Source organism: Bombina bombina, chromosome 4 (assembly GCF_027579735.1).
Source record: "Bombina bombina isolate aBomBom1 chromosome 4, aBomBom1.pri, whole genome shotgun sequence".
NCBI lineage: Eukaryota > Metazoa > Chordata > Amphibia > Anura > Bombinatoridae > Bombina > Bombina bombina.
In genome coordinates this window covers 72,080,506-72,100,123 of record NC_069502.1, presented here as the reverse complement: position 1 = coordinate 72,100,123, position 19,618 = coordinate 72,080,506, and the positions used below count along the sequence as shown (strand labels likewise).

The following is a 19,618-nucleotide window of genomic DNA, read 5'->3' as shown; positions in this document are numbered from 1 at the left end:
GGATTCGCCATCCAGGCGCGCAGGGCGCTATGGCTTAAATCCTGGTCAGCTGATGTGACTTCAAAGTCTAAATTACTTAACATTCCTTTTAAGGGGCAGACCTTATTCGGGCCTGGTTTGAAAGAGATTATTGCTGACATTACTGGAGGTGAGGGTCATACCCTTCCTCAGGACAGGGCCAAATCAAGGGCCAAACAGTCTAATTTTCGTGCCTTTCGAAATTTCAAGGCAAGTGCAGGATCAGCTCCCTCTACTTCAAAACAAGAGGGAACTTTTGCTCAATCTAAGCAGGCCTGGAAACCTAACCAGTCCTGGAACAAGGGCAAGCAGGCCAGAAAGCCTGCTGTTGCCTCCAAGACAGCATGAAGGAGCGGCCCCCTATCCGACAACGGATCTAGTAGGGGGCAGACTCTCTCTCTTCGCCCAGGCGTGGGCAAGAGATGTTCAGGATCCCTGGGCGTTGGAGATCATATCTCAGGGATATCTTCTGGACTTCAAAGCTTCTCCTCCACAAGGGAGATTTCACCTTTCAAGATTATCTGCAAACCAGATAAAGAAAGAGGCATTCCTAAGCTGCGTGCAAGACCTCCTTGTAATGGGAGTGATCCATCCAGTTCTGCGGACGGAACAAGGACAGGGATTTTATTCAAATCTGTTTGTGGTTCTCAAAAAAGAGGGAACCTTCAGACCAATTTTGGATTTAAAGATACTAAAAAAAAAAAAAATTCCTCAGAGTTCCATCATTCAAGATGGAAACTATTCGAACCATCTTACCCATGATCCAAGAGGGTCAGTACATGACCACAGTGGACTTAAAGGATGCCTACCTTCACATTCCGATTCACGAGAATCATCACCAGTTCCTGAGGTTTGCCTTTCTAGACAGGCATTACCAGTTCGTAGCTCTCCCATTCGGGTTGGCTACAGCCCCAAGAATTTTTACAAAGGTTCTGGGCTCACTTCTGGCGGTTCTAAGACCGCAAGGCATAGCGGTGGCTCCTTACCTAGACGACATCCTGATACAGGCGTCAAGCTTTCAAATTGCCAAGTCTCATACAGAGATAGTTCTGGCATTTCTGAGGTCGCATGGGTGGAAAGTGAACGAAGAAAAGAGTTCTCTATCTCCTCTCACAAGGGTTTCCTTCCTAGGGACTCTGATAGATTCTATAGAAATGAAAATTTACCTGACGGAGTCCAGGTTATCAAAACTTCTAAATGCTTGCCGTGTTCTTCACTCTATTCCGCGCCCCACGGTGGCTCATTGCATGGAAGTAATCGGCTTAATGGTAGCGGCGATGGACATAGTGCCATTTGCGCGCCTGCATCTCAGACCGCTGCAATTATGCATGCTCAGTCAGTGGAATGGGGATTACACAGATTTGTCCCCTCTACTAAATCTGGACCAGGAAACCAGAGCTTCTCTTCTCTGGTGGTTATCTCGGGTCCATCTGTCCAAAGGTATGACCTTTTGCAGGCCAGATTGGACCATTTTAACAACAGACGCCAGCCTTCTAGGTTGGGGTGCAGTCTGGAACTCCCTGAAGGCTCAGGGTTCATGGACTCAGGAGGAGAAACTCCTCCCAATAAATATTCTGGAGTTAAGAGCAATATTCAATGCTCTTCTAGCTTGGCCTCAGTTAGCAAAACTGAGGTTCATCAGATTTCAGTCGGACAACATCACGACTGTGGCTACCATCAAGGGGGGACCAGGAGTTCCCTAGCGATGTCAGAAGTCTCCAAGATAATTCGCTGGGCAGAGACTCACTCTTGCCACCTGTCGGCGATCCATATCCCAGGGGTAGAGAACTGGGAGGCGGATTTTCTAAGTCGTCAGACTTTTCATCCGGGGGAGTGGGAACTCCATCCGGAGGTGTTTGCTCAATTGGTTCTCCGTTGGGGCAAACCAGAACTGGATCTCATGGCGTCTCGCCAGAACGCCAAGCTTCCTTGTTACGGATCCAGGTCCAGGGACCCAGAAGCGGCACTAATAGATGCTCTAGCAGCGCCTTGGTTCTTCAACCTGGCTTATGTGTTTCCACCGTTTCCTCTGCTCCCTCGCCTGATTGCCAAGATCAAACAGGAGAGAGCATCGGTGATATTGATAGCGCCTGCGTGGCCACGCAGGACCTGGTATGCAGACCTAGTGGACATGTCATCCTTTCCACCATGGACTCTGCCTCTGAGACAAGACCTTCTAATACAAGGTCCTTTCAATCATCCGAATCTACTTTCTCTGAGACTGACTGCGTGGAGATTGAACGCTTGATTCTATCAAAGCGTGGCTTCTCCGAGTCTGTAATTGATACCTTAATACAGGCACGAAAGCCGGTCACCAGGAAAATTTACCACAAGATATGGCGTAAATATCTTCATTGGTGTGAATCCAAGAATTACTCATGGAGTAGGGTTAGGATTCCTAGAATATTGTCCTTCCTCTAAGAGGGTTTGGATAAAGGATTATCAGCAGAAGTTCCAGACGTTCAGGCATTTTGTCAGGCTTTAGTTAGAATTAAGCCTGTGTTTAAACCTGTTGCTCCCCCATGGAGCTTAAACTTGGTTCTTAAAGTTCTTCAAGAGATTCCGTTTGAACCCCTTCATTCTATTGATATCAAACTTCTATCATGGAAAGTTCTTTTTCTGATGGCTATTTCCTTGGCTCGAAGAGTCTCGGAGTTATCTGCCTTACATTGTGATTCTCCTTATCTGATCTTTCATTCAGATAAAGTAGTTCTGCGTACAAAACCTGGGTTTTTACCCAAGGTGGTTTCTAACAAGAATATCAACCAAGAGATTGTTGTTCCGTCATTATGCCCTAATCCTTCTTCAAAGAAGTAACGTCTTTTGCATAATCTAGACGTAGTCCGTGCATTGAAGTTTTACTTGCAGGCTACTAAATATTTTCGTCAAACATCTAACCTGTTTGTTGTTTACTCTGGACAGAGGAGAGGTCAAAAGGCCTCGGCAACCTCTCTTTCCTTTTGGCTTCGGAGTATAATCCGTTTAGCGTATGAGACTGCTGGACAGCAGCCCCCTGAAAGAATTACAGCTCATTCTACTAGAGCTGTGGCTTCCACCTGGGCCTTTAAAAATGAGGCCTCTATTGAACAGATTTGCAAGGCTGCGACTTGGTCTTCGCTTCATACCTTTTCAAAATTTTACAAATTTGATACTTTTGCTTCTTCGGAGGCTGTTTTTGGTGAGAAAGGTTCTTCAGGCAGTTGTTCCTTCCGTTTAAGTTCCTGCCTTGTCCCTCCCATCATCTGTGTACTTTAGCTTTGGTATTGGTATCCCACAAGTAATGGATGATCCGTGGACTGGATACACTTAACAAGAGAAAACATAATTTATGCTTACCTAATAAATTTATTTCTCTTATAGTGTATCCAGTCCACGGCCCGCCCTGTCCTTTTAAGGCAGGTCTAAATTTTAATTAAACTTCAGTCACCACTGCACCCTATGGTTTCTCCTTTCTCGATTTGTTTCGGTCGAATGACTGGATATGACAGTGAGGGGAGGAGCTATATAGCAGCTCTGCTGTGGGTGATCCTCTTGCAACGTCCTGTTGGGGAGGAGAATATCCCACAAGTAATGGATGATCCGTGGACTGGATACACTACAAGAGAAATAAATTTATCAGGTAAGCATAAATTATGTTTTCTTTCATATTGGCAAGAGTCCATGAGGCCCACCCTTTTTATGGTGGTTATGATTTTTTGTATAAAGCACAATTATTTCCAAATTCCTTTGTTGATGCTTTTTACTCCTTTCTTTATCACCCCACTACTTGGCTATTCGTTAAACTGAATTGTGGGTGTGGTGAGGGGTGTATTTATAGGCATTTTGAGGTTTGGGAAACTTTGCCCCTCCTGGTAGGATTGTATATCCCATACGTCACTAGCTCATGGACTCTTGCCAATATGAAAGAAATGAATTTATCAGGTAAGTTCTTACATAAATTATGTTTTTGCGCTCTCTCTCTCTCCCCCTCTCTTTTGTGCTCTCTCTCTCCCCCCTCACTTTTGCGCTATCTCTCTCCCCCCTCACTTTTGCGCTCTCTCTCTCCCCCCTCACTTTTGCGCTCTCTCTCTCCCCCTCTCTTTTGCGCTCTCTCTCTCCCCTCTCTCTTTTGCGCTCTCTCTCCCCCTCTCTTTTGTGCTCTCTCTCCCCCTCTCTTTTGCGCTCTCACTCCCCCCTCTCTTTTGCGCTCTCTCTCCCCCCCTCTCTTTTGCGCTCTCTCCCCCTCTCTTTTGCGCTCTCTCCCCCCTCTCTTTTGCGCTCTCTCCCCCCTCTCTTTTGCGCTCTCTCCCCCCTCTCTTTTGCGCTCTCTCCCCCCTCTCTTTTGCGCTCTCTCCCCCCTCTCTTTTGCTCTCTCTCTCTCTCCCCCCTCTCTTTTACACTCTCTCTCTCCCACCTCTCTTTTGCGCTCTCTCTCCCCCCTCTCTTTTGCGCTCTCTCCCCCCTCTCTTTTGCGCTCTCTCCCCCTCTATTTTGCGCTCTCTCCCCCTCTCTTTTGCGCTCTCTCCCCCTCTCTTTTGCGCTCTCTCCCCCCTCTCTTTTGCTCTCTCTCTGTCTCTCCCCTCTTTTTTGCTCTCTCTCTCTCCATCCCTCTCTCTAGCTCTCTCTCTCCCCCTCTCTATTGCTCTCTCTCCCCCCTCTCTTTTGCTCTCTCTCCTCTCTCTCTCTCTCCCCTCTCTCCCTCTCCCCCCCTCTCTCTCCCTCCTCTCTCCCCTTCTCTCTCCCCCCTCTCTTTCCCCTCTCTCTCCCCCCCCTCTCTCCCCCCTTTCTCTCCCCCCCTTTCTCTCTCTCTCTCTCTCTCTCTCTCTCTCTCTCCCCCCCCTCTCTCCCCCCTCTCTCTCCCCCCTCTCTCTCTCTCCCCCCTCTCTCTCTCTCCCCCCTCTCTCTCTCTCCCCCCTCTCTCCCATCTCTCTCCTCCCTCTCTCTTTCTTTCCCTCCTCTCTATCTCCCCCTCTCTCTCTCCCCCCTCTCTCTCTCTTCCCCTTCTCTCTCTCCCCCTCTCTCTCTCTTCCCCTTCTCTCTCTCTCCTCTCTTCTTTTGCCCCTCTTATTTTCTCTCTCCCCCTCTATTTTGCTCTCTCTCCCCCTCTCTTGCTCTTTCCCCTCTCTTATCCTATCTTTAGCTCTTTCCCATCTCTTTTGCTCTCTCTCCCTCTATCTCTCCCCCCTCTCTATCTCTCTCCCCTCTATCTCGCGTGCGCCCCCTTCACACCCGGCTACGCCCGCTCACACCCACTTCTGCCTGCACCGGCTGCAAACAGCAGATCAGGTAGGGACTCTAAGGCCAGGTGTGTTTGTCCTCGTGCTGTCTCTACTGCGCATGACAGCTTCGGACAAACACACTTGGCTTTTTATATTATAGGATTTATTTTGTATGATATTTACATTTACAATTTATATTGTGCACGTTTGTAATGTATGCATCTCCTTCCCATACGAAAATGTAGTATACGGCCCTTAGTGAGACACCCTTTTTTCAGGGTAAAAAGTGGCTTTATATAATTCCACCAGGGAAATAGAAATACTGAAGGGCATTCTTAAATAATTTTGTCAGTCAAGAGACCTTTAGTTCATCGGACCCTTAGTAAAAATCTTCACAAACTAATTAGTTAGCCAAAATAATCAGAAACACAGCGTGTTTTAAGGACACGCCTCTTCCTCTGGTGTTTAGTAGTAATTGTATATGTTTTTTTGCGTTTTATAACACAAATAAATACATTGTTGGATACTTATTTGTAGCACTGTCTGTGAAGGTACACTTTGATGAATGAAAGCCCGTTTTTTAAAAATACTATTAAAAACAAGGGCACTTTCATTCATCAAAGTTTAGAAAGCAGCCGTTTTGTTTAAAAACGTACCTTTCTTCTCTTCACAGCCGGAGCAGCTTCCCCCTCCCGGAGATCCTCTCTTCACACGTCAGCAATGACTAATCCGGCTTCCTCCAATCACGGCATGGCCTCAGGCAATGATTCCCCTGGGGGGAAAAGCTGTGATTGGAGGAAGCCGGATCAGTCATTTCTGAAGTGTGAAGAGAGGATCTCCGGGAGGAGGAACTGCTCTGGCTGTGAAGAGGAGAAAGGTAAATTTTTAAACAAAACGGCTGCTTTCTAAACTTTGCTGAATGAAAGTGCTCCTGTTTTAATAGTATTTTTAAAAACCATGCTTTCTCCTGTTAAGTGTGATCAGTCCACGGGTCATCATTACTTCTGGGATATTACTCCTCCCCAACAGGAAGTGCAAGAGGATTCACCCAGCAGAGCTGCCATATAGCTCCTCCCCTCTACATCACCCCCTGTCATTCTCTTGCACCCAACGACTAGATAGGATGTGTGAGAGGACTATGGTGATTATACTTAGTTTTATACCTTCAATCAAAAGTTTGTTATTCCTTCTCTGGTAGAATTTGAAGAAGAATCTACCTGAGTTTTTACTATGATTTTAGCCGGCGTAGTTAAGATCATATTGCTGTTTCTCGACCATCTGAGGAGAGGTAAACTTCAGATCAGGGGACAGCGGGCAGATTAATCTGCAAAGAGGTATGTAGCAGCTTATTATTTTCTGACAATGGAATTGATGAGAAAATTCTGCCATACCGATATAATGTAAACTCAGCCTTAAATGCAGTAGCAGCAACTGGTATCAGGCTGTCATGTATGTATATTTTACACTTCAGTATTCTGGGGAATGGCACTTCACTGGAATTATACTGTGTGCATAAGACTTTAGCCTAATTTGCAGGGACTAGCAACAGGCTTTTTAATAACACTTAATTTATGTTAAACGTTTTTTGCTGGCATGTAAAATCGTTTCATTTTCTGAGGTACTGGGTGAATAAAATATTTTGGGCACTATTTTTTTCCACTTGGCAGTTGTTTTATTTAATTTATGACAGTTTACTGATCTCTCTCACTGTTGTGTGTGAGGGGGAGGGGCCTTTTTTGGCGCTTTTGCTACGCATCAAAAAATTCAGTCAGAAGTTCATTGTATTTCCTGCATGATCCGGTTCATCTCTACAGAACTCAGGGGTCTTCAAAACTTGTTTTGAGGGAGGTAATCACTCACAGCAGAGCTGTGAGATTGTAGTTGACTGTGATAAAAAACGTTTATTTCTGTAACTTTTTTTCTGCTATCAGGGTTAGTTATCCTTTGCTAATGGGAACAAGCCTTTGCTAAAATTGTGTTTTTTACAAAGATTTGATGCTATAACCTTTCAGTTTATTAACTTTCAACTGTCATAACTCTTTCTGTGCTTCTTATAGGCACAGTACGTTTTCATATTATAGTAAATTACTTGAAAAGTATTTCCAAGTTGCTAGTTTATTTGCTAGTGTGTTAAACATGTCTGATTCAGAGAAAGACATCTGTGCTATATGTGCTAATGCCAAAGTGGAGCCCAATAGAAATTTATGTACTAACTGCATTGATGCTACTTTAAATAAAAGTCAATCTGTACAAATTGAACACATTTCACCAAACAACGAGGGGAGAGTTATGCCGACTAACTCGCCTCATGTGTCAGTACCTGCATCTCCCGCTCGGGAGGTGCGTGATATTGTGGCGCCGAGTACATCTGGGCGGCCATTACAAATCACATTACAGGATATGGCTACTGTTATGACTGAAGTTTTGGCTAAATTACCAGAACTAAGAGGTAAGCGTGATCACTCTGGGGTGAGAACAGAGTGCGCTGATAATGTTAGGGCCATGTCAGATACTGCGTCACAACTTGCAGAACATGAGGACGGAGAGCTTCATTCTGCGGCTGACGGTTCTGATCCAAACAGATTGGATTCAGATATTTCAAATTTTAAATTTAAGCTGGAAAACCTCCGTGTATTACTAGGGGAGGTGTTAGCGGCTCTGAATGATTGTAACACAGTTGCAATACCAGAGAAAATGTGTAGGTTGGATAAATATTTTGCGGTACCGTCGAGTACTGACGTTTTTCCTATACCTAAGAGACTTACTGAAATTGTCACTAAGGAGTGGGATAGACCCGGTGTGCCGTTCTCACCCCCTCCGATATTTAGGAAGATGTTTCCAATAGACACCACCACACGGGACTTATGGCAAACGGTCCCTAAGGTGGAGGGAGCAGTTTCTACTTTAGCTAAGCGTACCACTATCCCGGTGGAGGATAGCTGTGACTTTTCAGGTCCAATGGATAAAAAGTTAGAGGGTTACCTTAAGAAAATGTTTGTTCAACAAGGTTTTATATTGCAACCCCTTGCATGCATTGCACCTGTCACGGCTGCAGCAGCATTTTGGTTTGAGTCTCTGGAAGAGACACTTGAATCAGCTCCATTAGATGAGATTACACACAAGCTTAAAGCTCTTAAGTTAGCTAACTCATTTATTTCAGATGCTGTAGTACATTTAACTAAGCTTACGGCTAAGAATTCCGGATTCGCCATTCAGGCGCGCAGAGCACTGTGGCTAAAATCCTGGTCAGCTGACGTTACTTCTAAGTCTAAATTACTTAATATACCTTTCAAAGGGCAGACCTTATTCGGGCCCGGATTGAAAGAAATTATTGCTGACATTACAGGAGGTAAAGGCCATGCCCTGCTTCAAGACAGAGCCAAACCTAAGGCTAGACAGTCTAATTTCCGTTCCTTTCGGAATTTCAAAGCAGGAGCAGCATCAACTTCCTCTGCTCCAAAACAAGAAGGATCTGTTGCTCGCTACAGACAAGGCTGGAGACCTAACCAGTCCTGGAACAAGGGCAAGCAGGCCAGGAAACCTGCTGCTGCCCCTAAAACAGCATGAATTGAGGGCCCCCGATCCGGGAACGGATCTAGTGGGGGGCAGACTTTCTCTCTTCGCCCAGGCTTGGGCAAGAGATGTCCAGGATCCCTGGGCGCTAGAGATAATATCTCAGGGATACCTTCTGGACTTCAAATACTCTCCCCAAGAGAGAGATTTCATCTGTCAAGGTTGTCAACAAACCAAATAAAGAAAGAGGCGTTTCTACGCTGCGTACAAGAGCTTTTATTAATGGGAGTAATCCATCCAGTTCCACGGTCGGAACAGGGACAAGGGTTTTACTCAAATCTGTTTGTGGTTCCCAAAAAAGAGGGAACTTTCAGGCCAATCCTGGATTTAAAGATCCTAAACAAATTCCTAAGAGTTCCATCGTTCAAAATGGAGACTATTCGGACAATTTTACCCATGATCCAAAAGGGTCAGTACATGACCACAGTGGATTTAAAAGATGCTTACCTTCACATACCGATCCACAAAGATCATTACCGGTATCTAAGGTTTGCCTTTCTAGACAGGCATTACCAGTTTGTAGCTCTTCCATTCGGATTGGCTACGGCTCCAAGAATCTTCACAAAGGTTCTGGGTGCTCTTCTGGCGGTACTAAGACCGCGAGGAATTTCGGTAGCTCCGTACCTAGACGACATTCTGATACAAGCTTCAAGCTTTCAAACTGCCAAGTCTCATACAGAGTTAGTACTGGCATTTCTAAGGTCGCATGGATGGAAGGTGAACGAAAAGAAGAGTTCTCTCTTTCCACTCACAAGAGTTCCCTTCCTGGGGACTCTTATAGATTCTGTAGAAATGAAAATTTACCTGACAGAAGACAGGTTAACAAAACTTCAAAGTGCATGCCGTGTCCTTCATTCCATTCAACACCCGTCAGTGGCTCAATGCATGGAGGTAATCGGCTTAATGGTAGCGGCAATGGACATAGTACCCTTTGCACGCCTACACCTCAGACCGCTGCAATTGTGCATGCTAAGTCAGTGGAATGGGGATTACTCAGACTTGTCCCCTTCTCTGAATCTGGATCAAGAGACCAGAAATTCTCTTCTATGGTGGCTTTCTCGGCCACATCTGTCCAGGGGGATGCCATTCAGCAGGCCAGACTGGACAATTGTAACAACAGACGCCAGCCTACTAGGTTGGGGCGCCGTCTGGAATTCTCTGAAGGCTCAGGGACAATGGAATCAGGAGGAGAGTCTCCTACCAATAAACATTCTGGAATTGAGAGCAGTTCTCAATGCCCTTCTGGCTTGGCCCCAGTTGACAACTCGGGGGTTCATCAGGTTTCAGTCGGACAACATCACGACTGTAGCCTACATCAACCATCAGGGAGGGACAAGAAGCTCCCTAGCAATGATGGAAGTATCAAAGATAATTCGCTGGGCAGAGTCTCACTCTTGCCACCTGTCAGCAATCCACATCCCGGGAGTGGAGAACTGGGAGGCGGATTTTTTAAGTCGTCAGACTTTTCATCCGGGGGAGTGGGAACTTCATCCGGAGGTCTTTGCCCAAATACTTAGACATTGGGGCAAACCAGAGATAGATCTCATGGCGTCTCGACAGAACGCCAAGCTTCCTCGTTACGGGTCCAGATCCAGGGATCCGGGAGCGGTCCTGATAGATGCCTTGACAGCACCTTGGACCTTCAGGATGGCTTATGTGTTTCCACCCTTCCCGATGCTTCCTCGATTGATTGCCAGAATCAAACAGGAGAGAGCATCAGTGATTCTAATAGCGCCTGCATGGCCACGCAGGACTTGGTATGCAGATCTGGTGGACATGTCATCCTGTCCACCTTGGTCTCTACCTCTGAAACAGGACCTTCTGATACAGGGTCCTTTCAAACATCAAAATCTAACTTCTCTGAAGCTGACTGCTTGAAAATTGAACGCTTGATTTTATCAAAACGTGGTTTTTCTGAGTCAGTTATTAATACCTTAATACAGGCTAGGAAGCCTGTTACCAGAAAGATTTACCATAAAATATGGCGTAAATACCTATATTGGTGCGAATCCAAAGGTTACTCTTGGAGTAAGGTTAGGATTCCTAGGATATTGTCTTTTCTACAAGAAGGTTTAGAAAAGGGTTTATCCGCTAGTTCCTTAAAGGGACAGATCTCAGCTCTGTCCATCCTGTTGCACAAACGTCTGTCAGAAGTTCCAGACGTTCAGGCTTTTTGTCAGGCTTTGGCCAGGATTAAGCCTGTGTTTAAAACTGTTGCTCCGCCATGGAGTTTAAACCTTGTTCTTAACGTTTTACAGGGCGTTCCGTTTGAACCCCTTCATTCCATTGATATAAAGTTGTTATCTTGGAAAGTTCTATTTTTAATGGCTATTTCCTCGGCTCGAAGAGTCTCGGAGTTATCAGCCTTACATTGTGATTCTCCTTATTTGATTTTTCACTCGGATAAGGTAGTTCTGCGTACTAAACCTGGGTTCTTACCTAAGGTAGTCACTAACAGGAATATCAATCAAGAGATTGTTGTTCCATCCTTGTGTCCAAATCCTTCTTCAAGGAAGGAACGACTTCTGCACAATCTGGATGTAGTTCGTGCCCTAAAATTTTATTTACAGGCAACTAAAGATTTTCGACAAACGTCTTCCCTCTTTGTCGTTTACTCTGGTCAGAGGAGAGGTCAAAAAGCTTCTGCTACCTCTCTCTCTTTTTGGCTTCGTAGCATAATACGTTTAGCTTATGAGACTGCTGGACAGCAGCCTCCTGAAAGAATTACAGCTCATTCCACTAGAGCTGTGGCTTCCACTTGGGCCTTTAAGAATGAGGCCTCTGTTGAACAGATTTGCAAGGCTGCAACTTGGTCTTCGCTTCATACTTTTTCCAAATTTTACAAATTTGACACTTTTGCTTCTTCGGAGGCTATTTTTGGGAGAAAGGTTCTTCAGGCAGTGGTTCCTTCTGTATAAAGAGCCTGCCTGTCCCTCCCGTCATCCGTGTACTTTTGCTTTGGTATTGGTATCCCAGAAGTAATGATGACCCGTGGACTGATCACACTTAACAGGAGAAAACATAATTTATGCTTACCTGATAAATTCCTTTCTCCTGTTGTGTGATCAGTCCACGGCCCGCCCTGTTTTTTACGGCAGGTAAATATTTTTTAAATTATACTCCAGTCACCACTACACCCTTTGGCTTCTCCTTTCTCGTTGGTCCTTGGTCGAATGACTGGAGGTGACGTAGAGGGGAGGAGCTATATGGCAGCTCTGCTGGGTGAATCCTCTTGCAGTTCCTGTTGGGGAGGAGTAATATCCCAGAAGTAATGATGACCCGTGGACTGATCACACTACAGGAGAAAGGAATTTATCAGGTAAGCATAAATTATGTTTTCATTCATCAAATTTTACCTTCACTCTAATATACTTTTTTTATAGCTACTTAGGTACAGTAATTATATTTGTGTCAAGATAGCAGCATCAAATGTATTATTGGTACAGTATCCCTTCTTTATCTTAGACTTGGCTGCTTCATTTGTGCTATGTGTTTCCCTGTAGGGTGTACCACATGCTACGTTTATTGGTCATGACTGGGGTGGTGCTCTTGTATGGAACATGGCTCTTTTTTACCCAGAAAGAGTGAGGTAAGTACAATTCTCATGATCCTGTTTTGTTGCTTTTAAACAATCTCTTGTTAAGCATTGTTTCTTCAAGTCTGTTGGTGCAGCAGTTTTGCTGATGTACCAGTATATTACGGATATTAATATTTTAGCACACTTCTAAAATGTATAAAATAATGTTTAATAATAATTTTGAATGACCTGACTTCATCTAGTTAAAATAGATATTTTTCTTCATAATTGGGGTGTTAGGGTGATTTTATAAGAGATGAAAGGGACAGGAAACCTAGAGAATACCTAGGTAGGTAGGTAGCGTGCATGTCTGGATTAACCATTACAGATCATGAAATGTACCAGATACAGCATAGTACATGGTAAAACTAATGTGCCATGGAAATTAGCCACATTAAAAGGACATTGAAGCCTTGAATGCATTTTTATGAATCATACTGAACCAATAGTTCTTAAAATAAGAAAACTTTCCAATTTACCTTTATTATCAAATTTACCACTTCATCTTGATGGCCTTAGTTGAAACTTGGTTGTTTTCCACAAGAGCATACTGAGATAGGCTTAGTAATGTGAACATATCTTCAGCACTATATGTATGACATTGATACAAACATTGTTGCAGACTGCTGCCATATAATGCTCAAAATATGTGCCTGTTCCCAAGCATACCTCAGTATGCAGTATGGAAAGAAGATAACCTTTTTAAATTTTACATTTTCTGAATCCTGAAAATGTATTTTTGACTTCCAAGTCACTTTAACATTGCTACATTGAACTGCAACTGTTGTACTTTGCTGAATATCAGGTACACAGGGGCATAAAGTGTACTTCCTTAGTCTTTGTTGAAATGTTTTAGCTATGAGCCAATCACACCAATCCTAAAAAGCCTTCACTTTACCCCTCTGCCCCTTCTAAATATCGGCCAGTCTCCTTACTTCCCTTTGCCTCCAAACTATTGGAACAACTAGTAAATAATCGCCTAACTCAATTTCTTTCAACTAACTCCTTACTTGATCCACTACAATCTGGTTTCCGCCCTAAACACTCAGCAGAAACAGTTCTCACTAAAGTAATAAATACGTGCTATTAACTAAATCAAAGGGACACTGCTCCTTACTATTTCTTATGCATCGATCTGCTGCTTTTGACAGAGCAGACCATCCTCACCTCTTAAAAATCCTACATTCATTGGCATCCGAGACACAGCCGTCTCCTGTTTTGCTTTATATCTTCCAACACCGCTCGCTTAGAGTTTCCTACATCCTCCCTTGGAAAACTTATATTCTCCTTTGGGTTCCACTGCCACTGATGATACCAAAGTCTATCTTTCCACTCGTGATATCTCTCCCTCTTTACTCAGATTACCAACTGTCTCTTTGCAATTTTCCCCTTGGATGTCCTTGCACTACCTTCAACTCAAACTGTCTAAATCTGAGCTGCTTCTTAATACCCCCTCCTCTTAAGTTGACTATCTACATCAGCTGCTCCCCTCTGCCAGTATCTACACTGGCTCCCCATACACTCTTATATGTGGAAATATATATATAGAGAGGAAATCACAAATAGGTGAATGTATTGCTGCTTACCGGATATCACCTCAATCGTATGAGGTAAGTTAGAAGCTCTGGGAGGGGAGAGAAGTCGAATTTCACCCTTCAATATCTTTGTTGCAGTATTCTTTACTGGTGATCTCTGCTCCCTTGGTTCTCAGATGTAGAGGGTATAGGTTGGATAAAGAAAATAAATTACATAGCGTAACCCCGTAAACACTATATAGGATTTATTTTTAGACAAATGTGCGCTTACAAGGTATAACCTCAATCCATAATAATGTAAACTTTAAAACATAGAAATAGATCCACAGGGACTAATTTACAAATAATCGTCCCTCATATAGAAACGTGATGGGCGAATGAAGCAAGGTAAAAAGTGAACATGGTTAAAAATAAGCTGTAACGCTTCCTAAATAAAAGCTGCCGGTACATGTATTTTCTGAAAACCCACTTGTTATAACGTTACGCGTTTCAAAGTATTATGTTCACTTCTTCGTCAGAGGTGAGTAGGATTTTCAGTTTCCCTGCACAGATTTAAAAAGCTGACCGAGTGGGCGTAATGTTTCCGGCGTCTGACGTCATGCGATTACCAAACATCCATACGGAAGGAGTGTTTGCTAGGTTGCTATGGTAATGTGTACTTGCTTCATATATACAACGCCTAAAGCAATATAACTATTTACAGGAGTACCTTTTACATAGTGTTTATGTCTATAGATTTTAACCACATGGAAAAAATATACATTGTATAACCTGTAGCAAAACAAGTTTCAATCTTTCCAGAGCTGATAGCGTAAAGTATCTGGAAATAGAACCAGTCATAAAGTCATATCTTACTGCAGTTCGTAGTAGATGTATTAGGTTACAGATTCCTTTCTCGGCTTAGCCCTGTCCTCAGAGCACATCCAGTATAGTGCGGCTCAGCTCTGTCCTCAGAGCCCATCCAGTAAAGTGCGGTGAGTTTTCTGACCCTTGCTATCAAATAGCAACACAGCTTTCTTTCTGCTCCGGAGACCTGGTTCGAGAGTAACGCTCCTCCGCGCTCCTCCTCCCAACTCCTTCGGGTCAATCAACGAAGGCTTCCGGTGCATGTGATAGGCCCATCCAATCACCCGTCACAGATAGTGGAGCATCAATCCAATCCAATGCAGAGTAAGCGGTAGATAGAAATCTGGATACTGACAAAGACCAGGTTCCGGGGGTAAAGATGTGGATGAGCCCATGTAGAAAGGGCCTCCTTGTAATCCCAGTAGTAAATAAGGACAAAAATGGAAAGAAAGTCCTGAAAACATCCGTATAAATAAAACCAGCTTTATTTGAATAACATATTTAAAATAAAGCACACAGAGAACACATAGTGCTGGCTGGTCTTACGCATTTTGCCGTATTCGTAGACCTAACAGAATGTTAGCCAGCTGAACTTAAAAACCTAAGTAAGCAATTTCATTGGATAATTCTGAAAGGAGGAAAAATTCCTCCTACAACCCTTTTAAAGAGAACATGTCAGTTCAATAAACAAATCATTGCAGCAGAACATAAATGAAAAGTGAATAACAATTGATTGTAACATAAAATAAAAGTCAAAAACAATATAATATAAATATTGTTTACAAACAGTGATACAATTACTGTATGTTATATTGCACTAAATAATGAATGGAGATAAATATGGTTCCATATCCAAAACTCATTACAATATATTACAATACAGGATATTTCAAAGCGCAAGGAAGCGAGACGTGCAACGCTTTTTGTATGTATAAGTGTATACATGTATACGTAAGGATGTCCTGATTAGGAAGAATATGTAAATTACCATCAATGGGACTCAAATACATAACCATTCCTTAACAATAACAATAAATAGTAGCTAAATACCAGATAAGGCATCCTATCATCCAATTTACTCAAATAAGTGGGAGGGATTCAAAAGAATATCAATGTAGTATGAAGGACAGAAATTCAGGATTATCATAGGAAACAATGATGGACTATATAAATAGTCAAATCTATTCTAATACCTGTTATTGATTTATTTCCAGTGATTACTAACATCATATTCAGAATTAAAACCTAGTGGTACCTGAGTTTTTATTTTAAAAATCCAGAATATCTCCTGTTTAGACTAAAGATATCCCCTGACCTACCTCTTTTGGGACATCTCACCACTTTAATTGCCCTCCATCTGAAATTATCCACACATTTATCATGTTAGTCCAGAAAGTGTATGGATAATGCAGAAAAACATTTCTCATTTGTGATATATCCTAGGTGTTCTCATATACGAGATCTCACACATCTAATGGTCATTCCTACATACTGCATTTTATGTAGGGTATACTCAATAAGATATACCACATACTGTAAGTAGTCGAGCAATTAATACAGCCTTTAACATTGCAATTGTGTCCAGTGACACATGAGTAAAACTCATTACCTATAGTGAGAAAGTCACAAGATTTGCACCTGCTGCCACATCTAAACGTACCATTAGAGCTAAGCCAAGAGCTAGTGGGAGTAGTTGTTGGAAGTTGACTAGGGTAAAGTAGATTCCCCAATGTTAAGTTTTTAGAGAAAACACATTTACAACCTCTCTCCACCACTTTTTTGAGATCTTTATCCCCATAAAGAAGGGGGAAATATTTTCTCGCAAATAGAGTAAAACTCTGTTGTGTATTTAGTGATGAACAATGGTTGTTGTTCCTGTTTCTTTTTTGATTTTGGTGCAAATCTATCTGACCTCTCTATGTTGGAAATCTCATTGGATACTTTTTTGATCAGTTGTTTAGGATAGCCTCTCTTGATGAAGCGTGACTCTAGAACTTTACTCTCCCTCTCAAATTCTTTATTTTCAGTGCATATCTTTTGGGCTCTGATATATTGCCCTTTTACCACTCTTTTAAACACATAACTGGTATGTGTGCTTTTAGCGTGTAATATAGAGTTCCCAGATATAGGTTTGCGATATAGGCAACTGATGATCCTATTAGTTTCCACTGACCCTGTCAATGTTAGATCCAAGAAATTAGTACTAGATTGGTTCCACTCATAAGTGAATTTTTATCCATAATCACCTCTATAGAGCAAATCTACGAATTTAATAGCATCTTCCTTATCCGAACCCCAAATAAAGATAAGTTCATTGATGAATTGACGGAAAAATCGGATGTTGTCTTGATACGGATTACTATCTGCATAGATAAAGAAACGCTCTATCCAACCCATTAAGATGTTGGCATAGGAGGGCTAAAATTTTGCGCCCATTGCCATTCCCTGTCTCTGCAGATAGTAAACACCTTCAAAAAAGAAATAATTATGATTCATTAGAAAGTTTGTTTTGTTTTTGACTTTTATTTTATGTTACAATCAATTGTTATTCACTTTTCTTTTATTTTCTGCTGCAATGATTTGTTTATTGAACTGACATGTTCTCTTTAAAAGGGTTGTAGGAGGAGTTTTTCCTCCTTTCAGAATTACCCAATGAAATTGCTTACTTAGGCCTAGATTTGGAGTTCGGCGGTAGCCGTCAAAACCAGCGTTAGAGGCTCCTAACGCTGGTTTTGGCCGCCCGCTGGTATTTGGAGTCAGTGATTAAAGGGTCTAACGCTCACTTTTCAGCCGCGACTTTTCCATACCGCAGATCCCCCTACGCCATTTGCGTAGCCTATCTTTTCAATGGGATCTTTCTAACGCCGGTATTTAGAGTCGTTTCCGAAGTGAGCGTTAGAGCTCTAACGACAAAACTCCAGCCGCCTGAAAATAGCAGGAGTTAAGAGCTTTCTGGCTAACGCCGGTTCATAAAGCTCTTAACTACTGTACCCTAAAGTACACTAACACCCATAAACTACCTATGTACCCCTAAACCGAGGTCCCCCCACACCGCCGCCACTCGATTAAAATTTTTAACCCCTAATCTGCCGACCGCCACCTACGTTATATTTATGTACCCCTAATCTGCTGCCCCTAACCCCGCCGACCCCTGTATTACATTTATTAACCCCTAACTTGCCCCCCACAACGTCGCCGCCAGCTACTTAAAATAATTAACCCCTAATCTTCCGACCGCAAATCGCCGCCACCTACGTTATCCCTATGTACCCCTAATCTGCTGCCCCTAACATCGCCGACCCCTATATTATATTTATTAACCCCTAATCTGCCCCCCTCAACGTCGCCGACACCTGCCTACACTTATTAACCCCTAATCTGCCGAGCGGACCTGAGCGCTACTATAATAAATGTATTAACCCCTAATCCGCCTCACTAACCCTATCATAAATAGTATCAACCCCTAATCTGCCCTCCCTAACATCGCCGACACCTAACTTCAATTATTAACCCCTAATCTGCCGACCGGAGCTCACCGCTATTCTAATAAATGTATTAACCCCTAAAGCTAAGTCTAACCCTAACACTAACACCCCCCTAAGTTAAATATAATTTAAATCTAACGAAATAAATTAACTCTTATTAAATAAATTATTCCTATTTAAAGCTAAATACTTACCTGTAAAATAAATCCTAATATAGCTACAATATAAATTATAATTATATTATAGCTATTTTAGGATTAATATTTATTTTACAGGCAACTTTGTAATTATTTTAACCAGGTACAATAGCTATTAAATAGTTAAGAACTATTTAATAGTTACCTAGTTAAAATAATAACAAATTTACCTGTAAAATAAATCCTAACCTAAGTTATAATTAAACCTAACACTACCCTATCAATAAAATAATTAAATAAACTACCTACAATTACCTACAATTAACCTAACACTACACTATCAATAAATTAATTAAACACAATTCCTACAAATAAATACAATTAAATAAACTAGCTAAAGTACAAAAAATAAAATAGAACTAAGTTACAGAAAATAAAAAAATATTTACAAACATAAGAAAAATATTACAACAATTTTAAACTAATTACACCTACTCTAAGCCCCCTAATAAAATAACAAAGCCCCCCAAAATAAAAAATTCCCTACCCTATTCTAAATTAAAAAAGTTACAAGCTCTTTTACCTTACCAGCCCTGAACAGGGCCCTTTGCGGGGCATGCCCCAAGAATTTCAGCTCTTTTGCCTGTAAAAAAAACCATACAATACCCCCCCCCCAACATTACAACCCACCACCCACATACCCCTAATCTAACCCAAACCCCCTTAAAGAAACCTAACACTAAGCCCCTGAAGATCTTCCTACCTTGTCTTCACCATACCAGGTTCACCGATCCGTCCTGGCTCCAACATCTTCATCCAACCCAAGCGGGGGTTGGCGATCCATAATCCGGTCCAGAAGAGGCTCCAAAGTCTTCCTCCTATCCGGCAAGAAGAGGACATCCGGACCGGCAAACATCTTCTCCAAGCGGCATCTTCGATCTTCTTCCATCCGGAGCGAAGCGGCAGGATCCTGAAGACATCCAGCGCGGAACATCCATCCGGACCGACGACTGAACGACGAATGACTGTTCCTTTAAGGGACGTCATCCAAGATGGCGTCCCTCGAATTCCGATTGGCTGATAGGATTCTATCAGCCAATCGGAATTAAGGTAGGAATTTTCTGATTGGCTGATGGAATCAGCCAATCAGAATCAAGTTCAATCCGATTGGCTGATCCAATCAGCCAATCAGATTGAGCTCGCATTCTATTGGCTGTTCCGATCAGCCAATAGAATGCGAGCTCAATCT

At 42.6% G+C, this 19,618-nt stretch overlaps 1 protein-coding gene across 1 annotated transcript in view; it reads left to right on the top strand.

The window, feature by feature from the left end:
* The window catches only part of EPHX2 (epoxide hydrolase 2), a 422,238-nt gene that overhangs the window by 88,881 nt on the left and 313,739 nt on the right, over positions 1-19,618 (top strand). The window contains exon 11 of the mRNA XM_053709506.1: positions 12,293-12,378. Within this exon, the coding sequence (XP_053565481.1) occupies positions 12,293-12,378 (86 nt within the window). The remainder of the gene's footprint in view (positions 1-12,292; positions 12,379-19,618) is intronic.